The sequence below is a fragment of the Schistocerca nitens genome, chromosome 8 (assembly GCF_023898315.1).
Source record: "Schistocerca nitens isolate TAMUIC-IGC-003100 chromosome 8, iqSchNite1.1, whole genome shotgun sequence".
NCBI lineage: Eukaryota > Metazoa > Arthropoda > Insecta > Orthoptera > Acrididae > Schistocerca > Schistocerca nitens.
This window is the reverse complement of record NC_064621.1, coordinates 230,120,729-230,145,976: the sequence shown is the minus strand read 5'-3', so window position 1 is coordinate 230,145,976 and position 25,248 is coordinate 230,120,729. Positions and strand designations below refer to the sequence as shown.

At 43.8% G+C, this 25,248-nt stretch overlaps 1 protein-coding gene across 1 annotated transcript in view; it reads left to right on the top strand.

Annotated features, from left to right (window-relative positions):
* Positions 1-6,271: 6,271 nt before the first annotated feature.
* The window catches only part of LOC126199494 (uncharacterized), a 270,818-nt gene continuing 251,841 nt past the window's right edge, over positions 6,272-25,248 (top strand). The window contains exon 1 of the mRNA XM_049936416.1: positions 6,272-6,471. Within this exon, the coding sequence (XP_049792373.1) occupies positions 6,283-6,471 (189 nt within the window). The 5' untranslated portion in view covers positions 6,272-6,282. The remainder of the gene's footprint in view (positions 6,472-25,248) is intronic.

Genomic DNA, 25,248 nt, shown 5'->3' with positions numbered 1-25,248 from the left:
AATACTCTCTTTCAAATTCTGAAGGTGGCAGGGGTAAAATACTGCGAGCGAAAGGCTATTTACAATTTGTACAGAAACCAGATGGCAGTTATAAGAGTCGAGGGGCATGAAAGAGAAGCAGTGGTTGGGAAGGGAGTGAGACAGGCTTGTAGCCTGTCCCCAATGTTATTCAATCTATATATTGAGCAAGCAGCAAAGGAAACAAAAGAAAAATTCGGAGTAGGTATTAAAGTCCATGGAGAAGGAATAAAAACGTTGAGGTTCGCCGATGACATTGTAATTCTGTCAGAGACAGCAAAGGACTTGGAAGAGCTGTTGAACGGAATGGACAGTGTCTTGAAAGGAGGATATAAGATGAACATCAACAAAAGCAAAACGAAGATAATGGAATGTAGTCGAATTAAGTCGGGTGATGCTGAGGGAATTTGATTAGGAAATGAGACACTTAAAGTAGTAAAGGAGTTTTGCTATTTGGGGAGCAAAATAACTCACAATGGTCGAAGTAGAGAGGATATAAAATGTAGACTGGCAATGGCAAGGAAAGCGTTTCTGAAGAACAGAAATTTGTTAACATCGAGTATAGATTTAAGTGTCAGGAAGTCGTTTCTGAAAGTATTTGTATGGAGTGTAGCCATGTATGGAAGTGAAACATGGACGATAAATAGTTTGGACAAGAAGAGAATAGAAGCTTTGGAAATGTGGTGCTACAGAAATATGCTGAAGATTAGATGGGTAGATCACGTAATTAATGAGGAGGTATTGAATAGAATTGGGGAGAAGAGGAGTTTGTGGCACAACTTGACAAGAAGAAGGGACCGGTTGGTAGGACATGTTCTGAGGCATCAAGGGATCACAAATTTAGCATTGGAGGGCAGCGTGGAGGGTAAAAATCGTAGAGGGAGACCAAGAGATGAATACACTTAGCAGATTCAGAAGGATGTAGGCTGCAGTAAGTACTGGGAGATGAAGAAGCTTGCACAGGATAGAGTAGCATGGAGAGCTGTATCAAACCAGTCTCAGGACTGAAGACAACAACAACAACAACAACAACAACAAGATGCAAAAACACGCATAATAAGCATGCACCTTTTATCTTCTACACATGTAATTGAGTACCATGCCACAGAATATCTGACAGGTAATAGTGCTATATTTATGTATTGCTTACTTTTTATGAACTACCTTTTGATAAACACTTAAAACCTGCAGAGCACCAAGAATATGAGATTCAGATCTATTTTTTTTTTATTTCCACCTCTGTGTGTATGTAGCAGTATCAACCCAATGGAAAGTGTGTACTAATATCGTAGCTGGTGAGTATTCCAAATTGTCACTCATATGTATGTGTAGGTGCACACATTCACACACATGCTCATTAACCGTTATCTTTTCTGCTATAATAACCAGAGTCCTATATGTTGCCCACACCACAATGCTTTCTTAGGATGTGTTATCATTTCCTACATGACCTGTATGGATTTATCTGATATTTATAAATTACATATTCTTGCACTTCAAAATTTACGTTGTATGATTCCCCAAAAACAGATGTGCTAGAATCAATTTTTAATGTTAAGTGTGAAAATTATTTTCATTATGTTCTGTCGCGTCGGTATTTTTTGCAAAATAAGGTACATTCTTTAAATATTTAAGTAACTGTGGCCCAAATATTAAAACAGGATTCTAAATATATAATTTTATTATTATTGGTTTATTTTTAGACATATACTAAAAACTTCTCTTAGCGACATATAATTTTCAGAACTCGTTTCCTTGTGTTTTTCGCAGAACCTTCATCTTTACTGCCCCTATTCAACATGAACGATAGACAGCCATCATTCTTTCATTCGACCTTCCCTGATAACCCTCCTCCAACTCCTTGGTGTTTTGGGGAATGGTTTCTCGTTTCTTTTCACTACAATGTCTCAGATTTACAAGGTAGTAGCCATTTTGTCAGTGTAAGCAATGACCCTTCACATTCATGTAATAACTCAGCTTCCTGAAATTTTCCAATTGTTATGTAGTTAACTGAAATTTTATATTCTCTGGATAGTTTTCAGTCACTTGCATGAATGTAGTCCATGTACCTTCTTCTCACACATTCACTATATTCTCAAATTCGAGATCTTTGATCTATTTGTGAATCTGAGAACCAGCAAAATTTCTAGCTTTCATCGTTCCTTGGCTTGTGACGAGAAAATTCGTAGAAAGTTACTGAAAGCAGGACCCAGGTTGTGCAAAATACTTAGCAACTTGCTTCATCAGATTCATGTTCATATGCAGTCGTAAAAGCAATGCTCTTCATGGCCTTCAAATGTCAGGTACAGAATATCTTTGACTTGACCAAACCTTCGTACTCTCATGCTTTTGCTTTGCCCGACTACTACTGTAAAGTTAGGAGCAAGGCATGTCTGTGTATCCACCTTGCTACCGTGACGAATTTCCCGTAACTAAAAACAAAAGCAATTTGTCTTATGAAAATACATTATGTGGCAGAAGGACTCTCTCAGTAGGTTTGAAAGCAACGGAAAAGTTAACTATGAAGACATATTTAAATTGTAACTGTATCTCCCAATAATATTTATATGCTTTCTCTATCCCTTTACATCAATCTCACTTGAAATCTCGACTATATAAGGATATAACTTGTACATTCAAATCAGTTCCTTTAACGGCAACCGCATCAATGCTAGGTATTATGTAAAAAGTACGAGTACTCGCACCCAACTCCTCCAAGTCTAGAACAAGTGTTTTTTTTTATCTTTTCTTTCATTGACTAAACGTAAGTTTGCAGAACAATGCTGTCACAATGTTGGGTTCATGTAGGTCTCCCGCAGTGCATATACATTAGCATTTTCGTGCAGTTATTGGTTCGTGTAATGTTATTTAACTTATTTACATTATTCAAAAGTCATGATACAAGAGGGAATAATAGATTTGCCTGACTTCTAAATGGCATGTGTTGTGTACATAGTTCCGCGTAGTCAGCGCGTACACAGCTTTCCCACTAGAGCGCACCCCGCTAAGCACAACAGCGGAGGCGCAGTGCTCGTCCGTCTCCGCACTACGAGATGGCGCTGTCTTAAAAACGGAGCAAATTCTGCTTCCGCCGATCCGCGTATTAATATGTAACGCAGCCAATGAGATTGCTGCTAACACAGAACCTTTCCTCCTCGCGGATAACACTCGCGCAGTGATACCTGAACGCGCGAGGTATTATAACGAGTGTAGAGACCTCCGATCAGTCAGTCTACATTTGTCTGCATTAGTCTGTACCAGTCTATAGTCAAGTTTCAGTCTGCACCTAATAAGATTACCATTTTCATGTACATAGCCATGAAGATAAATGAATAGACACTTTGTCAAGTATCAGAGATATGTGAGAATAAGATTAATGTACCAAGGCCAAAGGAACTTCAGATTGTCAATTGTAAACAGCGTCCAGAATCAAGTTACGTGATGTCTATGCTTTTTATTATTTTAATAAATGTGTGTGAAAATTAATCAAGTTCTGTTTAAAGTTGGTCACCGTCAATCTGCTACTCTAAGCGTGCAAGTGGCATTTCTATCGTCGGACCTAACGGCAGAAGATAAACACGCCACGATAAGACCACGAGACATATTGCTGACACTCGCCTACTTCGCTAGAGCGACGAGTCAAATAATCTGATGGTGTGTGTACCGAAGGTCTTACAGTACGCACACCACAGCATGTTTGCGTGTCCAAAGTGCCCCTTTAATGAAATTCCTGTAACTAAAGGCAAAATAAAATTTATTCTGTTACGAAAAATGTGTTCGTGGCAGAAAGAAACTCTTAACTGTTTCGGAGTAACATAAAAAGATTAATTAAGAAGACACAAAAATTACTTTCAATCATCTCGTATCATTTACAATGGTGCTATCAGAAATACTGCAAAGGTAAGGTAGCTCTGGCGACACAATGGCAATGAAAAAATTAAAAATTGCTCTATCCTGAAAGCATGCCATCTACAAGCGACAGAGTACCGAAGGTGTATTCGCGGTGCTTCTTTGCATATGGCTGCTTAGGACCAACTGGCCCCATGCAATCCGAGGAAAATTAATGTACCCCTTACTCTCGCAGCGCAGTTTTTTGAAGTAGTGAGCAGGTGGGCCTAAGGCTAGGCGCAAATTGAGAAGCGTATAGCACGTGTGACGTGACATGACACTACAGCGCGACACGCACGTGCTGCACGGGTCACGCGGGTCCAGCGCATATTGAGACGCGTACACCATACTTCGCACGCGCGGACTGACCACGCTCTGCGCTGACTGAACCGAAGCGCGCGCAACTTCTTATGTTTCTCAAACGATTTTACAGAAACTATTCTCTGAAAATATATGATTTCTGCCTTACTTGTAGCTTTATATGTCAGCTTCGTGACGAAGTGCCCATCACCTCGCTAATGACCATTCTTATTGTGATGTACACATTTTAGTAAGACACTACGCAAAACTCAAAAAGTTTGCAACGAAAATTAGGGGTCGCTATGATTTTGCGTTTGGTGCGTATTACACCATATGTTGCTGCGTATGAAGTTTAGCTAACATGCTGAATTTTTGTTTAGAGTTGGGAGGAGATCTCTATCTGCCTCCGATCTCGAGAAAATGGATCCCATGTAGCGCGCTCACTTCCGATCTCACGCCCGCGAGAATGAAATACTCGCAACGTCTCTCGTATCTCCTAAACCACTTGAGACATCGAAACGAAATTTTGGCGAATGATAGCACACAAGGAGGAGAGTGTTTTGCCAATTATTAAACACACGGAACTTTCTTATCTATGGCGATATATCACTACTTATACTTCCTTTTTTATTTATTTCACTCCAGTGACTAATTTTTTAAGAGTTATCGACAGCTAGCGAAACAAGAGCTTCCTAGTATGAAAATAAACATGAAATTTCTTCTTTTATGTTACTGCAAATCGATACTATGAGGTTTTTCGTAATCTATTGAGCTCTGTGATTGCCAATTACTTGTTTAATGAGGCCCTCCGTTTCGGAATTCTGTCTGAATAGCTGCTGTGAGATGAGTTTGGCAAATTACATTGTGACAAAGAAAGTACAATTAAACCAGTCACCAAGAGAAATGTGGCCTTTACTCATACATGGTGATGCTTCTTCGAATGAGAAAAGGTTAACAACTCACACAAAACAGATTGGCAATTCTGTTGGAACTTTGGTGGAATCCCCGTAACCCATCGTATTTTTAACACTGAGCGACGGGAATGGAAACTTACCAAAGGATTTTATTCCTTCTCTTGATCTGAGCAGTATTAAAATAACGACGAGCGTTCCTTTTTACTCACCTAGGGCTTGCCAAACTAACAATGCGTGATCGCGAATAAAATAGTTGCTATTGAGAAAAATAAACAATTGATCTGTCGCACAACACAATGGTCAGTGTATTGTCAGCAGCGAAGGATAATGCGCGCGACAGGAATGCACAAGCTAGCCATGTGTGCCTTGTGAGATGGAGTTCGAAAAACATTGTCATGAAAGTAGATCTGCCTTTGTCAGCAGCACATTTCAACAAATTAAATATATCTAATCATAACACTCTTTTAGGATATTCCTACTTTCGTAATAATACCGACCATTTTCTTCATTTGTGTAGCCTGTTGTTGTATAATTAGTTTATTAATGCTGATAATGTCCATGCAACAATTAAAATGTTTTTTCTCATCACGGTGAACCAATTAAAACATTGTTATTTGTGACTGCTTTTCGACTGTTCTAGCTTGCAGTGGAAATATGTTGTTCACATGCATGTAGTACAGTGTGTCGTATTACATTATTACATCCATATCAGAGTAATCACAGTGAAACTTCAGATCTTGGACGCTTTTTACCACAAGAAAAAAGGGATCACACCTGTGGAGATTATCCCTTTCTAAATTTTTGTAACAGATCGTACAGATACGCTAGCTTACTAGGCAGCGAGAAGATAACCTTGCTTTACTTTCCTGCCTTGATTCTTAATCACATGATTTTATAATATTCCTTGCTTCACTACCCTCTGTCCACTGTGCCTCAACCTCAACGCCGCGCGACCTGGCGCAGGCGCGTGTCGCGTCCCAGTCGCGTCGCGTCGCAATTTGCGCGGTCCCATTTGAACCTGTGATGTTACAAAAACGCGCGCTGCGCTGCGTCGCGCCACACGCGCTATACGCTTCTCAATTTGCGCCTAGCCTAACACGCGCCTCCCTCGTGTGTGTCGCAGGTGTTCAACCGCAACGGCTGGTGCCAGAGCCTCGTCTACATGAGCTCGGTGTTCTCGTTCCTGAGCGTCTGGCTGATCGTGGCGTTCACGGTGGAGCGCTTCATCGCCGTGCAGTACCCGCTGCACCGGCCGCGCGTCTGCACAGTGTCGCGCGCCAAGACCATCGTGCTGGGGCTGGTCGGCGTCGCGCTGCCCTCGCACATCTACAGCTTCTGGACGGCAGGGCTGGTGAGTACCCGCGGCCAGCTGTCAACCGAGCCTGCAGCGTTCTCCAGGCGCACCACTCACTACACACAGTCCCCGAGGAGGGTCTAATGAAACCAAAGAACAAGAAACAAACAGTTTTCTGACACCTGGATAGATTAAAACACAGTGCGGGAGGGGCACTTGATTCTGGAACCTTTGCTTATCTTGGAAAAAAGCTTTAATGACTGTATACTTATATGGACATCGTGTCTGTTTTTTCGGACATGTCCGAAAGCATAGACACAATTGATGACCTGCAGCCGTCTAGAACGAAATTAGAATTATATATTAATACCTTCAGCTGGTGACGGGCGTTGATGTATACATACAGGTGAAAATGTGTGCCCCCACTGGGAATCAAACATGGGATCTCCTGCTTACAGGGCAGACGCTCTAGCCATCTGAGCCACCGAGGGCACAGATGATAGTGTGACTGTATTCTAACCAAGTGCCGTAAGAGTTCAGGTAATATGTGTGCATCCGCACAGAAGAAGAAGGTCATGTCCGGTATTGCCTGAACTATATACTTATATGGATATTGTGTCTGTTCTTTCGGACATGTCCTTCTTGTGTGCGGATGCACACATATTTCCCGAACTCTTACAGGAGCTGGTAAGAATGTCTTCTATTAGTAATGGGTGTGTTGGGTAGGGACACTACGAATGTAGTGTGTGGACACCTAAGGTAAGAATGTGGGTCTCGTGACAGGAGTGCGCGAGACAGTCCCTGCAGTCGCACTATACTCTGAGCTCTCGGTCGCTCATATAGATAGAGCACTGCCATGTAAGCAGGAGATCTCGGGTTCGAGTCCCGGCCGGGGCGCACATTTTCACCTGTCCCCGTTGATACACATCATCGCCCGTCAGCAGTTGAAGGTATTAATACATAACTCTAATTTCCTTAATGATTGAGTTACCCGCGTACGACCCACTACCCACTGTTCCAACTCCACTTCCACCATGTGGCTGGAACACTTGTGCGGACAGACAATTCTGCAGAGAGATTTTTCTGCGGAGCCTGAGGCTCATTCTGGAATAAGCGGTTTCCCACGGGCATATGAGGTGACAGACTGATGTGTAGCCTTGGTTAGTTTGGAAGGTAATAGTTTGGATGTGTCTTGCCAACGAATGTGAATGGTGAATGCCTGGCTGTGGTGACAAATTTATAGCGTAGCAAGTTCTTACGAGTTGTCATCTTGCATTGAAAGCATAGCTTGCAGTGGAGCCGGAAGGTAGCACATTCTGGTTTTCACGCTGGCACAACTGAAGTCGGCCGTGCCCGTTCAAAGGAACCGCCCGACATTTGTCTGTAGTGATTTAGGGAAATTACGGAAAACCTAACTCAGGGTGGCCAGACGCGGGATTGAACCGTCGTCCTCCGGAATGCGAGTCCAGTGTGTTAGCCACTGCGCCACCTCGCTCGGTCAGCTGACGCTGGCTACGGAGCCGAGCGAGCAGTGTACTTGCCTGCCACTGCCTGCAATACATTACACATACTCTCCATGAATCTGAAGAAGTACTGTTAATGAATCGATCTTTTTAATACTTAGTATACCAAATTATATGGATAACACAACCATACTGCTAGAATTTAAAAACAAATGGTTCAAATGGTTCCGAGCACTATGGGACTTAACATCTGAGGTCATCAATCCCCAAGAACTTAGAACTACTTAAACCTAACTAACCTAAGGACATCACACACATCCATACCCAAGGCAGGATTCGAATCTGCGACCGTAGCAGTTACACGGTTCCATACTGAAGCGCCTAGAACCGCTCGGCCTCAGTGGCCGGCAATTTAAAATCAGTAATTTCAATAATTTCGGAGATATACATCTTAACCTATAACACATAATAATCATGTTGGAATTGTGTAGCCGAGTTAGGTGCTGTAACTATAAACAAGACGATAGGTTCATACACTCCTGGAAATGGAAAAAAGAACACATTGACACCGGTGTGTCAGACCCACCATACTTGCTCCGGACACTGCGAGAGGGCTGTACAAGCAATGATCACACGCACGGCACAGCGGACACACCAGGAACCGAGGTGTTGGCCGTCGAATGGCGCTAGCTGCGCAGCATTTGTGCACCGCCGCCGTCAGTGTCAGCCAGTTTGCCGTGGCATACGGAGCTCCATCGCAGTCTTTAACACTGGTAGCATGCCGCGACAGCGTGGACGTGAACCGTATGTGCAGTTGACGGACTTTGAGCGAGGGCGTATAGTGGGCATGCGGGAGGCCGGGTGGACGTACCGCCGAATTGCTCAACACGTGGGGCGTGAGGTCTCCACAGTACATCGATGTTGTCGCCAGTGGTTGGCGGAAGGTGCACGTTCCCGTCGACCTGGGACCGGACCGCAGCGACGCACGGATGCACGCCAAGACCGTAGGATCCTACGCAGTGCCGTAGGGGACCGCACCGCCACTTCCCAGCAAATTAGGGACACTGTTGCTCCTGGGGTATCGGCGAGGACCATTCGCAACCGTCTCCATGAAGCTTGGCTACGGTCCCGCACACCGTTAGGCCGTCTTCCGCTCACGCCCCAACATCGTGCAGCCCGCCTCCAGTGGTGTCGCGACAGGCGTGAATGGAGGGACGAATGGAGACGTGTCGTCTTCAGCGATGAGAGTCGCTTCTGCCTTGGTGCCAATGATGGTCGTATGCGTGTTTGGCGCCGTGCAGGTGAGCGCCACAATCAGGACTGCATACGACCGAGGCACACAGGGCCAACACCCGGCATCATGGTGTGGGGAGCGATCTCCTACACTGGCCGTACACCACTGGTGATCGTCGAGGGGACACTGAATAGTGCACGGTACATCCAAACCGTCATCGAACCCATCGTTCTACCATTCCTAGACCGGCAAGGGAACTTGCTGTTCCAACAGGACAATGCACGTCCGCTTGTATCCCGTGCCACCCAACGTGCTCTAGAAGGTGTAAGTCAACTACCCTGGCCAGCAAGATCTCCGGATCTGTCCCCCATTGAGCATGTTTGGGACTGGATGAAGCGTCGTCTCACGCGGTCTGCACGTCCAGCACGAACGCTGGTCCAACTGAGGCGCCAGGTGGAAATGGCATGGCAAGCCGTTCCACAGGACTACATCCAGCATCTCTACGATCGTCTCCATGGGAGAATAGCAGCCTGCATTGCTGCGAAAGGTGGATATACACTGTACTAGTGCCGACATTGTGCATGCTCTGTTGCCTGTGTCTATGTGCCTGTGGTTCTGTCAGTGTGATCATGTGATGTATCTGACCCCAGGAATGTGTCAATAAAGTTTCCCCTTCCTGGGACAATGAATTCACGGTATTCTTATTTCAATTTCCAGGAGTGTATAATCTAATTTTCTGGAATTTTCTTTTGTTTCATTACCAGGGATTTCTGACACGATTAAAAGTACCTCGGAAAAATATTAGTCTATCGTGAATTCGTTGTGTGAATGTTTTGGGGACTCTGTTAGAGTAAATGGAGGAAATACGTAAAGTGAGAATGTGATATTTTTGAAAACTATTTAAATGTATTAATGAGAAAGTTGTGCAGTAGAGGAATTTTTGACGTATGTCTAAATGAGCTAGATTTTGTAAAAGGCAGATAGAAGGGGCGATGATTGTCAAATTTATTAGGAATTTGTTTTGTGGAATGGAATAGTATTTTGGTTTCATTAAATTTTATGTTGCTTCGGAATTAAGAGATTTCTAGTCTAAATTACTTATAGTAATCTGATTGGCTGACATTAGAAGTACTGCGAGTATAGAAATGTTAGAGATGATCTGATTCGCTGCTTAACAAAATAGCCAATAGGAAGTTAGCACTTCCTGCGCGTTTGAGTATGATATTGTGCCTCAGCTCTATGAGTCAAGATTGTCGCTCGGGAGCCGTATTCTGGTGAACACCTAAGCTAAACCGCGCTGAATATATTTGTACCAAACTGAAAGAAATTCGGTGTTTGATCGGTTCTCGTGTCGTTAACGAAAAGCAGCTACAAATTTGAGTATTTTGTTAAAGTTTGAACTTCGTGACTCAAACAATGGAAAATCCAGGAGGGAATGTAACAATATTATGAAAAGGGAAGTTGCTATTCACCATATAGCGGAGATACGGAGTTGCAGATAGGCACAATCAAAGGACTTTCACAAACAAAGCTGGAACTGCCATCCCCGAACTGCTCTTCAACAGTCAGAAGCAAGAAGGTGCTTAAAACATAAGTGTTGGACTGTGCTGTGATAGTGCCACGCAAAATAACAAGGGGCGCAAGCCCCATCCATGAAAAACACGACCACACCATGATACCACTGCTTCCGAATTTTACTGTTGGCACTACGCACGCTGGCAGAAGACGTTCAGTGGGAATTTGCCATACTCACACCTTGCCATCGGATCGGCACATTGTGTACCGTGAATCGTCACTCCACACAACGGCCGGCCTTTGTGGCCGAGCGGTTCTAGGCGCTTCAGTCCAGAACCGCGCTGCTGCTACGGTCGCAGGTTCGATCCTGCCTCGGGCATGGATGTGTGTGATGGCATTAGGTTAGTTAGGTTTAAGTAGTATTAAGTCCAGGGGACCGATGACCTCAGATGTTAAGTGCTCAGAGCCATTTGAATCATCCACACAACGTTTTTGCACTGTTCAATCGTCCAATGTGCACGCTCCTTACACCAGGCGAGGCATCGTTTGGTATTTACACGCGTGATGTGTGGCTTATGAGCAGCCGCTCGACCATGAAATCCAAGTTTTCTCACCTCCGGCCCAACTGTCATAGTACTTGCAGTGGGTCCTGATGGAGTTTACATTTCCTGTGTGATGGTAAGGATAGATGTCTTGTTGTTACACATTACGATCCTCTTCAACAGCCGGCGGTCTTTATCAGTCAACAAACGAGATCGACTTGTACGTTTTTCTGTTGTACTTGTCCCTTCACATTACCACTTCACTAGCACATCAGAAACAATGGACCTAGGGATGTTAAGGAGTGTGGAAATCTCACGTACAGACGTCTGACACAGGTGACACAATCACCTGACTATCTTCGAAGTCCGTGAGTTCCACCGAGGTCTCATTCTGCTCCGTCACGTTATTTAATGACTACTGATGTCTCTGGTACGGAGTAGCTGGCAATAGGTGGCAGCACAATCCACCTAATATGAAAAACGTATGTTTTTTGGGGGTGTCCGGATACTTTTGATCGCATAGTGTTGGCCTGAGAACAGCTGAACACATCACAAAACAGGGTTTGATAGTGTTACCCCATCCACTCTATAGCCATTCCACTGCTTTGGGCTATTAAAGGATGCCATTCATGGAAGGCGTTTTGAGGACAATGAGGTCAATAAAGAATTGCTGAAGAAAGAAAGTGCATTACCTTTTGGGCAAGCCTCGTATCATTCCGCTCAATTGTAACAAACTCGTCCGCCAGTACATCTGCCCTAAGTATGGACCTCAGTAAGTAAGTTACACAAGTCGTCCCACGATAAGACCATTTCGCAGCGAGAGTAGCGCATCGGCGGAAGAAGTTACACGTTCTGAGTTTTCTGCAGAGACTGTTCAGCTGCGATACGGATAGATGGTGCACCACACTGTGCGAGTGAAATGGCGCGGCAAATGGAAATGCACTAGGAAGCTGAATTACGCGGGACAGTACGATTCTTGTGGATAAAACGTCTAATTTGCAAACAAATTCTGGCGATAAATGAATGAAGTGGAACTGTGCTTCCTGCCGAAGTGAACTACTCCCAACAATTTGAGTAAGGCCGCACAGACATGGATGATGCTGGTGCGAACAGATCTCGCACAATGCGATTTCCATCTTTCCAGCAAGCTGACAGGACATCTGGGGATCGGGGGAAGAGATTTTCCAATGAAGAGGATTTTCGCGCAGTGCTTCTCGGACGCCTCCTTGTCCAAGAAGCGGATTCCTAACGTCGAGGAATTTAACGACTGGCGGAATGTTCCGGTGTTTTCTACAGAGAATTGCTGACTGTGTTGGAAATTAGTGTAATGTACCTGTCTCAGTTCCGAGTGTAGTGCAACATTCACAAAAAGTTGTTAGTAGGCGTCCCGTGCTAGTGTAAAATCTACTTTTTTGAGCTCCCCCGTATTTTCCAGACATCACGTAGTTTCCCTACATACCTCGCGGGACATGCTCTGCCGTTAATAAAGGTTAATGCGGATATTAAATTGTTTCCACAATGAAATACCACTCTGCATTGGAGTGAGCGCTGATCTGAAATTTCCGCTACGGAATGTAAATTCATTCTGAATACATTACTTCTCTTCCTCAAAACGCGATGCTGGTAAAAACATGTCCCTGCTGCAGTTGTAGCGGAAGAGCTCTTTCCTCTTTATGTGAGAAGCACAATAGCCTGACATCGGGGTACAACGAGCCGTCGACGGCACTTGCGTGTCTACGCAGTAAGTTCTTCAGCGTAAAACAGTGCTTTGAACCTAATGTCGCAGTTAAGCAAGCTTCTCATTCAACTTTGTGTGGAATCTGAAAAATTACGACATAAATTAACTGATTAATCGTTAAAGATTGTTACATGAGTGACCACAATGAAAAGTGAAAAAAATTTCCTCTATATTACACCCAACTTACACTATGGGCCATTAAAATTGCTACACCACGAAGATGACGTGCTCCATACGCGAAATTTAACCGACAGGAAGAAGATGCTGTGATATGCAAATGATTAGCTTTCCAGAGCATTCACACAAGGTTGGCGCCTGTGGCGACAATTACAACGTGCTGACATGAGGAAAGTTTCCAACCGATGTCTCATACACAAACAGCAGTTGACCGGATTTGCCTGGTGAAACATTATTGTGATGCCACGTGTAAGGACGAGAAATGTGTACCATCACGTTTCCGACTTTGATAAAGGTCGCATTGTAGCCTATTGCGATTGCGGTTTATCGCATCGGGACATTGCTGCTCGCGTTGGTCGAGACCCAATGACTCTTAGGAGAATATCGGTGGGTTCAGGAGGGTAATACGGAACGCCGTATTGGATCCCAACGGCCTCGTATCACAAGCAGTCGAGATGACAGGCATCTTATCCGCGTGGCTGCAACGGATCGTGCAGCCACCTCTCGATCCCTGAGTCAACAGATGAGGACGTTTGCAAGACAACAACCATCTGCACGAACAGTTTGACGACGTTTGCAGCAGCATGCACTATCAGCTCGGAGACCACGGCTGCGGTTAGCCTTGACGCTGCAGCACAGACAGGAGAGCCGGCGATGGTGAACTCAACGACGAACCTGGGTGCACGAATGGCAAAACGTCATTTTTTCAGATGAATCCAGGTTTAGTTTAGAGCATCATGATGGTAGCACCCGTGTTTTGCGGCATCGCAGTGAACGCACATTGGAAGCGTGTATTCGTCATTGCCATACTGGCGTATCACCCGGCGTGATGGTATGCGGTGCCATTGGTTACACGTCTCGGTCACCTCTTGTTTGCATTGACGGCACTTTGAACAGTAGACGTTACATTTCAGATGTGTTACGCCCCGTGCCTCTACCCTTCATTCGATCCCTGCGAAACCCTACATTTCAGCAGGATAATGCACGTCCGCATGTTGCAGGTCCTGTACTGGTATTTCTGGATACAGAAAATGTTCGACTTCTGCCCTGGACAGTACAATCTCCAGATCTCTCACCTACTGAAAACGTCTGGTCAGTGGAGGCCGAGCAACTGGCTCGTCACAATACGCCAATCACTACTCTTGATGAACTGTGGTTTCGTGTTGAAGTTGCATGGGCAGCTGTACCTGTACACGCCATCCAAGCTCTGTTTGACTCAATGCCCAGGCGCATCAAGGCCGTTATTTCGGCCAGAGGTGGTTGTTCTAGGTACTGATTTCTCAGGATGTATGCATCCAGATTGCGTGAAAAGGTAATCACATGTCAGTTCTAGTATAATAACTTGTCCAATGAATACCCGTTTATCATCTGCATTTCTTCTTGTGTAGCAATTTTAATGGCCAGTAGTTTACATTGAGTAGTGCAAGGAATAAAAAAGAAGATAATAAGCCGGCCGTTGTGGCCGTGTGGTTCTAGGCGCTACAGTCTGGAACCGCGTGACCGCTACGGTCGCAGGTTCGAATCCTGCCTCGGTCATGGATGTGTGTGATGTCCTTAGATTAGTTAGGTTTAAGTAGTTCTAAGTTCTATGGGACTGATGACCACAGATGTTAAGTCCCATAGTGCTCAGAGCCATTTGGACCATTTTTTTGAAGATAATACATTTTTAAACACGTACATTCGCAGTATTCCTCTTGGAATCGTTACGCGCCGAATTTGCTATAGTATTTTTATAAATGAATGAGTTTGCTGCAGTACTCAGCCATTTATTTATTTATTTATTTAATGTTATGGCTAGGGCCCCCCGTCGGACAGAACGTTCGCCAGGTGCCGGTCTTTCAATTTGACAGCACTCCGGCGACCTGCAGTCGATGAGGATGATAGGATGATGATGATGATGAGGGCAGCACAACACCCAGTCCCTGGGCGGAGACAATTCCCCGACCCAGCGGGGAATCGAACCCGGGCCCAGAGGATTAACAATCCGTCACACTGACCATTCAGCGACCACGGGGGGAATGCTCACCCATGATGTCCTTAAAAAACTGTACATGTCTGTGAATCGCTACTACGAGACGTCTGATACAAACTGAAACTACAAACACACACAACGAATCACTGAATACTTTGATCCGGTACTGAATGGCAACGACCGAGCGAGGTGGCACATTGGTTAGCACAAAGGACTCGCATTCTGGAGGACAACAGTTTCAAACCCGGCCTTCCTGATTTAGGTTTCCTGTGATTTCCCTAAGTCATCCCAGACAAATGCCGGTATGGTTCCTTTCAAAAGCTACAGCAGATATCCTTCCCCATCCTTCCCTAATCCGAGCTTGTGCCCCGTCTCTAGTGATCTCGTTATCGACGGAACGTTAAACACTAATCTCCTCATCCGCCGCCTCCTCCTGACTAGCATCGCAGCCAGTTGACACTACGAAGTATTGTCCATATAGAAGTAAACTAAGTCAAAGTTTACAAACATCCTGGGCTATGACTGAAACTTCAGACGGCAATTCAGACGTTTTACCATTTCTTGTGGCAGCAATTAGTGGCAGTTGAATTTCCAGCTCCGTGTTTATGAGCTAGACGTTTCTGGTTTAGACACTGTGGAAATGCTTTTGAATCGGCTCGACAGCTCTTCAACAGCCCGCTGATCAATTACAACACACTCATGACTTTCTTCTTTCCATCAAAACTGATGCGTGCCTCTGACTGTTAACAGGTGGCGTGGGTTGCGCTCTGGCACCACTGACAGGATAGTTAATCATGTTCCCCCAATAGCTAGCAGATGGCGTCACACAACAGTCAGACATTACTCGTTCAGCGTAGATACACAAACATTAGACACAAACCACTGCATTCTTGTCCGTGACATATTAGGGATTTACCATCTACATGTGACGTTCAAGACGCGCACAGCTGAAATGCAGCAGATATTCTTAACTGAACCATAGTGGTGAAAGAATCATTAATTCTCAGACCGAGTTCAACTCTCAATCCTGTTATAATAAAAGGACTTAGTATATTGGTAAAAGTAGGCAGCCTGAATTGAATCTGCGTGGCAAATTAAAAAGTCACAACTATTACACAGCTGAACAATGCTCTGAAGAAATCCGACTGCACTTAGAAATCCAATATCCAACAATTGGACTGGAAACACACAACACTAACAATCCTCCTTTAGGCTCCAACAGGCTCTTAGCATCATCCCCAGCAATCACAGAATGGAAGAGAAGTCTTGAGATTATTGTTCAGATATACAGGCTGTTTGAAAAAAAGAGGTAAGCCTGGGAAAAACTATAAAAGTAGTACCCATAATGATGTCTGGAAACCCTTAGCTGTTGAGATATGGACCAATTTGTCGTCTCTTTTCCATCCGTAGAAGCAGTATCTATAGGCAGTGCCGCATGTCTTTACCATGCATCCTGACACATGGATGTATCCTTCTTAACAGCAAATCACGCACTCTTTCAAAGATACCTGATACCACTCAGACTGCGTCACATGTATGCTGTAACGGAAATTTGGAATTTGTGGTAAGGACTATGGGACCAAACTGCTGAGGTCATTGGTCCCTAGGCTTACACACTAATTAAACTAACTTACGCAAAGTACAACACATGTACGCATGCACGAGGGAGGACTCGAACCTCCGACGGGGGGAGCCGCCGAACCGTGACAAGGCGTCATTCACCGCACGGCTACCCCGCGCGGCGCTGTAACGTTTAAATATCGTACTTGAATCCGTTGGAGTTTTCGCTATCTTCTTCTTCAAGTGACTTCCAATAGCTTTCTTGTAGGCCAGAAAATGTGTGACAAGGAACTGTATTAGTGCAGCTCTGCGTCATGCATTTTCTAATGTAATGGGTCTGGGGTAAACAGAGCCAGATGTATTTGAAAGAGTGTATCATTCTTCACAGTGGAAAAGAGCTGAAGGATGAGTCAGGGTGGTTGGTAACCACATACAGCATACGTGTAGCGTCTAGTTTTACGCAACAGACAGCTGGGATTGCGAGAACAGATTGTCCCACTTTGACATTGGTTCCCGTTTATACCTTTATACATACTTATTACCAGTTTTCATCAATACTGCCTCAGCAGGAATACGTGGAAATTTGTAAGACCCTGTCTCAGGGTCACAGATTCATCAGCGAGTCGAACAAGTTTCAAACAATTTGTTTTCCTCGGAAAAACGGATAATTCCCACTCAGAAACTTCGTCAAGTTCGTTGCTACAATGTGTCCACCTATTAGCTCCCTAATATAACAAAACTGCCACCGAACAGAACAACCCGCTTCTGCTGCATCACCACCTCTACTACTGTCGTTGTCACGATTGAAGATTCACTATTGCTACTGTAGAAACCACAACCTTAAAATCACATGCAATTTGGATTTAATGATAGCATCAAATGAAGCTTTAAGTTTCCAGAGACATTTTCAAGTCTCAAAAAAAAAAAAATGGTTCAAATGGCTCTAAGCACTATGGAACTTAACAGCTGAGGTCACCAGTCTCCTAAACTTAGAACTACTTAAACTTAACTATTGTGTTATGAAAATTTCTATCTAGGCCAGGGTTCCAAATTGAGTCTACCGATGCCTAGGCAGATGCGCTAACCAGTATGCCACCTTGGCACAGGACTACCAAAGCACACTTGCCTTCTCAGTCCAAATCCCCATTCACGCATCAGCCCACTTCGGTATTCCCCCAACATCGAACATCATTGTACAGCCCATCCACCTGCATTGGAATAGCACCTTAGTAGCGAATGAAACTGGGGACACAGTCTGAATCCCAAGCATAGTAGCGAACGAAACGGGGAATGCAGTCTGAATCCCAGGCACGGGTGCTTCTAGTCAAATGCAGCTTTATGGTTGCAGAGATTTTCAAGTCTCAAATATCTATTGTGTGTATACCCAGTCTGAACCGACGAATGTAAATTTGTACCAAGACAGCGAATCGAACCCAGGTCTCCTGCTCACTGGTCAGATGTGCTAACCACTGCGCCATCCTGGCGCAGTGGCTGTGCACCTCTGCAGTGGCTACCCAACATACCTCCCCCCTCACTTCAAATTCCCATTCATATCTCAGCCCACTTTGGTATTCCCCCTAAACTGAAACAACATTGCAGAGGCTCTCCATCTGTGTTGTAGTGGCGGAGATATGCTAGGGTACTTCTTTTAGTTGTGCAAGGCGACTGTGTAGGGTGATACAACTGCCTAGTGAGCAAGAGACGTGGGTTCAAATCCTGACCTTGGTACTAATTTTCATTCGCCATTTCGTCTGAAGAAAAATTCGCGCACTTTGATTTCGCAGTGCGATTTCTCGCATGCTAGCAATACAAAAATGTCTCTCACACTATTTCGTCCTGCGCATATTTCCAGCAGTAAATGGGCGTTAAAGACTGGCAATCTGCAAGAATATAATCACATATTTGGTAGTTTCCTCTGTGTGGCTTTGTGAGCAGTGCTCTTCCGTTGGTGCAGTGGATATTGTTTTGGATTAGCATGTAGGAGATCATGGGTTCGATTCTACGTTAAGCCGTATTTGTTTTTATTTGCCAGTTTCATTCTTCTATATAATACTGTAGTATACGCCGTTCCTTAAGCCACACGTATCCGAATTCACATAATACACTGGTCAGACAAGTCAAAAACAAACAGGTGAAACGAATCCTCTCGTTGGACGGAATAACTACAAAAACAATAACAATTTCCAGATGCTAAAGATGAGTGCACAGTTAAATAATTCAGCAATTGCACTGAAACTCCAAAGAAACTGGTATAGGCACGCGTATTCAAATACAGAGATGTAAACAGGCAGTATACGGCGCTGCGGTCGGCAACGCCTATATAAGACAAGTGTCTGGCGGAGTTTTAGATCGGTTACACATGCTACAATGGCAGATTTAAGTGAGTGTGAATGTGGTGTTATAGACGGCGCACGAGCGATGGGACACAGCATCTTCCAGGTAGCTATGAAGTGGGGATTTTCCCGTACTACCATTTCACGAGTGTACCGTGAATATTAGGAATCCAGTAAAACATCAACTCTGCAACACCGCTGCGGACGGAAAAAGATCCTGCAAGAACGGGGCCAATGATGACTGAAGAGAATCGTTCAGCGGGACAGAAGCGCAGTCCTTCCGCAAAATTTCTGCTGATTTCAATGCTGGATCATCAACAAGCATCACCGTGCGACTCCTTCAACGAAACATCATCGATATGGGCTTTCGGAGCCGAAGGTCCACTCCTGTACCCTTGACGACTGCGGGAGACAAAGCTTTAGGCCTCGGCTGGGCCCATCAACATCGACATTCTACTGTTGTTGACTGGAAACATGTTGCCTGGTTGGGCGATTCTCGTTTCAAATTGTATCGAGCGGAGGGACGTGTACGGATCGGGAGACAACCTCATGCATCCATGGACCCTGCATGTCAGCAGGGGACTCTTCAAGCTGGTTAAGACTCTGTAATGGCGTGGGGCGTGTGCAGTTTGAGTTATATGGGACTCTGATACAGCTGTGATAGGTGACACATACGTAAACGTCCTGTCCGATCACCTGCATCCGTTCCTGTTCATTGTGAACGGATTTGGGCAATTTTGGCAGGACAGTGCGACATCCCTCACGTCCAGAATCGCTACAGAGTGTCTCCAGGGTCACTCTCTGTAATTTAAACACTTCCGCATGCCACCAAACGCCCCAGACGTGAACATTATTGAGCATATCTGGTACGCCTTGCAACCAGCTGTTTAGAAGAGATCTCCACCCCCTCGTACTAATATGGATTTATGGACAGCAGTACAGGATTCATACTGTCAATTCCCTCCAGCACTACTTCAGACATCGATCGAGTCCATACCACGTCGTGTTGCTGCACTTCCGGGTACTCGCCGGGGTCCTACACGATATTAGTCAAACGTACCAGTGTCTTTGGCTCCTCAATAAACTAATAATTTATATTACACGCAGTACGTGTGCTCAGATGTAGCACATTGGCAACCAATGACAGTAATAATTTTCATATTAATGACTGTATGAAATTAACAAAAGAGTACGTTGTCCTCGGAGCAGGTGCTCAAATCGGTCCCCCTGCGCGTCCAAGGATTCCGGAACTCGTTGAATCATACATCTATACTTGACTCCGAAAGCACTTAGTGGTGTGTTACGGAGGGTACTTTCGGTACCGCAATCTGGTCCCTCCAACTCTGTTCCACTCGCGAATAGTGCATCGGAACAATGATTGTCGGTAAGCCTCTGTATTGGCTTTAATTTCTCGAATTTTCAGCTCTGAACTCTTCGTCACGTGGCTGCAACCACAGATACAAGAGCAGCATGAACACGCGCTTTCTTCCACATGTGTTGGCGGAGCAGAACACACGCGCTCCTTCAAGGGTCCCTACAGGAACATTTCCAGGATATTTAGGTCAGGTGAACGCGGAGGCCTTACAGCTGGACCACCCCATCCGAGTCACCTCCCTGGAAATATTATGTCTAAATACTGTCGCACATTAATTCCAAAGTGCGGAGCTACACCATCGTATTGGAACTATATAACCTCTGCCGAACATGGAGGGGAACGTCTTCCAGTGACTCAGTAAAATTGTTGACAGGAATTCATGATACCTTCTTGCAGACAGCCGGCCGGTGTGGTCGAGCGGTTCTAGGCCCTTTAGTCTGGAACCGCGCGACCGCTACGGTAGCTGGTTCGAATCCTGCCTCGGGCATGGATGTGTGTGATGTCTTTAGGTTAGTTAGGTTTACGTAGTTCTAAGTTCTAGGGGACTGATGACTCAGATGTTAAGTCCCATAGTGCTCAGAGCCATTTGAACCATTTTTCTTGCAGACAACGAGTCAGTCTACAAGTAAGGACCCAAACTCCTGTCATCCAAAATTCTACCCCAGACGTTGATGCCAAAGTGAACTTGATACCCACTGTCACGTGTGACTTGCGTGTTAACGTCATACCAAAGGCGGGCACTATGCATATTTAGGACACCACCAAGAGTGTACGCTGCTTCATCCGACCTTATTACAGTGCTTATGAAGTCGTTGTAGGCTTCCTGCTCTTGTTGAAACCATTTACAGAATTGCATCCGCTGACGGCTGTCTGCAAGATGCAGGTGTGGCGTTAAAGAATAATGAGATAGGTGCAGTCCGTGTTCGTGCAGCACTTCAATGACCGTGCGTTGCGAGACAGGCAGCTGTCTTACTACACGGCTTGTACTCCGCTGGGGTTCTTGGTGCATTTTCCTCAGTAGCTGGAGTTCGGAAAGTCCATGGACAGTCTCTGTCACACGATGGTGGAAGGAAAGAACCTATCTGCGGAAGGCGAATCTGTGGAAGACGAAACACAATTTTATCTGGATGACGTCGACCAGGATATCTTGAAGCATATTCACGAGCAGCAACACCAGTCCGTCTATCAGATGCACCAAGTACCAGAAGAATATACACATAGTCATTCTTTGGGTACGGCATACGTCTGTACACTGGTTTAGAGTACAACAATAAGAAACTACGATATGCTTGAAAAAAGAGACAGCATTGGTCGTATATTTTTTACTATTGCAAAATCGATTTTCTGTCACTGAGTGACCATCTTCAGTGCTATATTGTATAACTTAAATTGGGATGCACTGTTGTCACTAAGCTTACGGCAATCACATAGACTCTATACGACCAATGCTGTCTCTTTTTTCAAGTATACCTGTTATCTAGTCGTAGTGCACAAGACAACATGGAGTCGCCAATCAACTACGATATGTGTACGAATGTAGATTGAGTCTGTCACGGGCGCGTTATTCCGCTAGAAACAAGTGCTTGCCCGGTGAACATCGCATACAGAATAACCACGTCACTAGTGGCCGCAGGCTGTTCCGCCTGATATCACCTGTTTTACAGTTTTTGTTCTGCATTGTTCATACCGACACTACTAATTGGGAAATGTTCGTTTTCGAAGTACACTGTTTTGCTAACGGTAATGGACGTGATGTTTCCTCATTTCCATTGATAATAATAATAATAATAATAATGTTTGGAGATACATACTAAACAGCATGGGGTTATCAGACTCAATTTTTAAAGACGTAATAAGTGGCTCCATGGTTATAATACACAGAAAGCGTAACCGAATTTGAAAATTATTTTCAAAGCATGTTGCTACTGGGACGTAAGGTCCTTATGGAATGTAATGGCTCTGAACGTGGCAAGAATAATAGTTGGTAGTTATCGATGGGACCTTTGGACGATTGTACTTAAATTTCTGTGTTCGCACTGCGAAAGTGAAAATGTTCTATGGAAGACCCACTGTAATAGCCGTATGACGGTTAAGACGCCAGTTACTGTGCCACGCAGACTATCTTTAGCTAATAAAAACAAATACTCCATTTTTTGCAACTTGTGTCGTAAGACTTTTCCGAATATACAACTTTATTTTTAAATAGGTTATAAACTTACCCCTACAAATTTCAACACTGTGCTCACGGCAGTGGCCTCATTTCTGCTGATACTTCAGTTCGTTGGGAGACTCTGTTGGATCTTAACTCATCGGAAAATACTCCAACGTCCAGTAAATTGTACTGACTTTTCACACATTCAAAGTACTGTAACCTCCCCTTAGAAAAATTAATGAAATACGGTGCTAATAAACCCCTTACGTTATTTGATTTTCAAACAGCTGAGCAAAACTGAACGTACTCGGACATTTCTCTCTTTACTTATTTCAATCATCGCTAAAGTGACACACAATATTTTTAGCGCAACGCAATCTGACTTTCAATAATCCCTGCAAAAGAATGGCCCTGACTAACAATAACCTATACCTTCATGAATCACTTACCTCACAAAAATCTTCGTTACTCGAACTACTGCAATACAGCGAGCGCCAATACTGGCAGCTAAATAAAAGATTCTAGCTACTGAAGGCACTAACTACTGATAGGCATAGTTAGCAAATGAAAGATTTTGATAGAGAACAAACAATGTATTTACCTTAATAGTGTTCAAAAGTCATACTATATATGTATATATCAGTTCATGACATCCAGTCTTACAAATTTACTGTCTCTGATGTACACACGTCCAGATCATCCGCTCTCAAAACTCCGCCATCTCTCTCCCCACATCTACCACTGCTGGTGGCTCAACTCCAACTGCACAGCGCTACGCGCTGTTAACATCCAACTGCCCAACACTACAATATTCCAACAATGCAAACCAGCCACAGACTGCACACAGCACAGTCAGTGATTTTCATACAGAGCGCTACGTGACGTTACCAACATAAAAACCTAAACAGCCTACTTACATAGCCCCCATGCTCCCGACAAAAAATTTTACAAATTGTTTTGGGCCGTGGCCAATACAGATTTGAAAATTTTTTTCATAATTACAATAACAATGAAATCAAATGCTCACACTTATTGATACAATGTTGGTCAAAAGCAAAAATTGTTCTCTTAAAGACAGTTCTGATCATTTATCACAATAGTAATTACAGTTTTTTCACGAAGTCTGATTAGTAAAAGAAGATGCACACGGAAGTAGTGGATTTCCATGCAGTCTTGAAGAAGTAGTGTTGTCCTTCCAATGGAAAGAGTGCTTACTCTTGACATGCAGACAGGTAATGGTCCACAACAGAGCAAACCCACAGCAGAATCTGTCGAAGTTGAAGAATATTGGTAGGTAGGTCATCACAGAGCAGACCCACTGTAGTCCTGGTAGAGAATATGGTATTGGTGAGCCACCAGAGATGCAGACCCACTGCCGTCCTTGTAGGAATTATGGTATTGGTGGGTCATCAAAGGTGCAGACCCACTGCAGTCCTTGTAGAGATTGCCAGCAGCCATCTGTTGCAACTATGCAGGTGCCAAATCACCATCGAAAAGTATTGCGGACAATATATCAAGTCCATAAACCACCACTTGTGCACTCACAAAGTTTTTGGAATTGTCCTTAGAACCAGCAATGCTGTTAACCAGGCCCTTGCTGAATTATTAATACAAGTGCAAACACTTTTCACATATTGTGCATATACTATGACCAACAGAAATGTGTGCACTGAAATGAATGCTTAATTTGAAGAACTGGTGTCTTCACAATTAGAAGTTTACGATATGAGAATACAATTACAAATGAACAAAATACATCATTAAAGAACATAACAATACAGATAACATTTGTAGTAATACAGGCTTTACAAAAGAGTAGAAATAAACATATACATCAGTGTTACAGGATTTATGACAAAAGTAAATACGTAAAAGATCAGAATAGCTTTCGAAAATAATGTCTAAACATCTTTACAAAGTAAGTAACATGTTATTAATGCAAATTATATTTGAGGAAAACAGTATTGCTCATCATAGTGAATGTATTCCAGAAAACTTTTATGCCGACTGATTCTGGCCACGGAAGCCTACACAATTATAATAGAGAATGTAGCTTAGTACTAGAAAAATTTTACAACATAAATCTTATTAGCTAAACACATAAAGACAGGAAAAACACAAATACACAAGGGTACATAAATACATAGCGGAATAACACAAAAGGAAAGGACAGGGTTCGTTTTCAGTGTAACATTTGGTACTGCAGTCCAACCCAAAACTTCATTCCATAGATCTTTCCTGCAAAAAGAAAAAAAAATCTTATCTATCCTTGTTGTCCCTAAACCCTACTGTTCATATCCTCTTTCAAAATAAATATTTCTCATTGTACAATACTCATTTTTCCCAAAATCTTTTTCATATAACTTCTCAATGCATTCTTTCCCTATTCTCCATAGTTAGTTTCTTATATAGTCTACCCACTCTTAAGCTAACTTAAATCTACTGAGCACAGATACATAAACTAAGGGACGAGGCAATGCAGCAGCACAAAACAATTAACACAAACAGCTATGACAAAAAAAATGCAGATTGGCAAAGCTAATAGCAATAAATATAAATTATCAAAGCAAATGCAACATTATAACTAATATAAGCCAATGTGCAGCAGTAAGAAAAATAAATCAGTAGTAAAACTGGCTTAACAGAGTAATACAAAGTGAAATTCAGTAGCACTATGCCTGGCAAACAGCAGCAGCAAATGCAATAACTTATACCAAAATATGATATAGCTCAAGCAGAAAAAATAGTACACTAAAGACAACAATGCAGATAA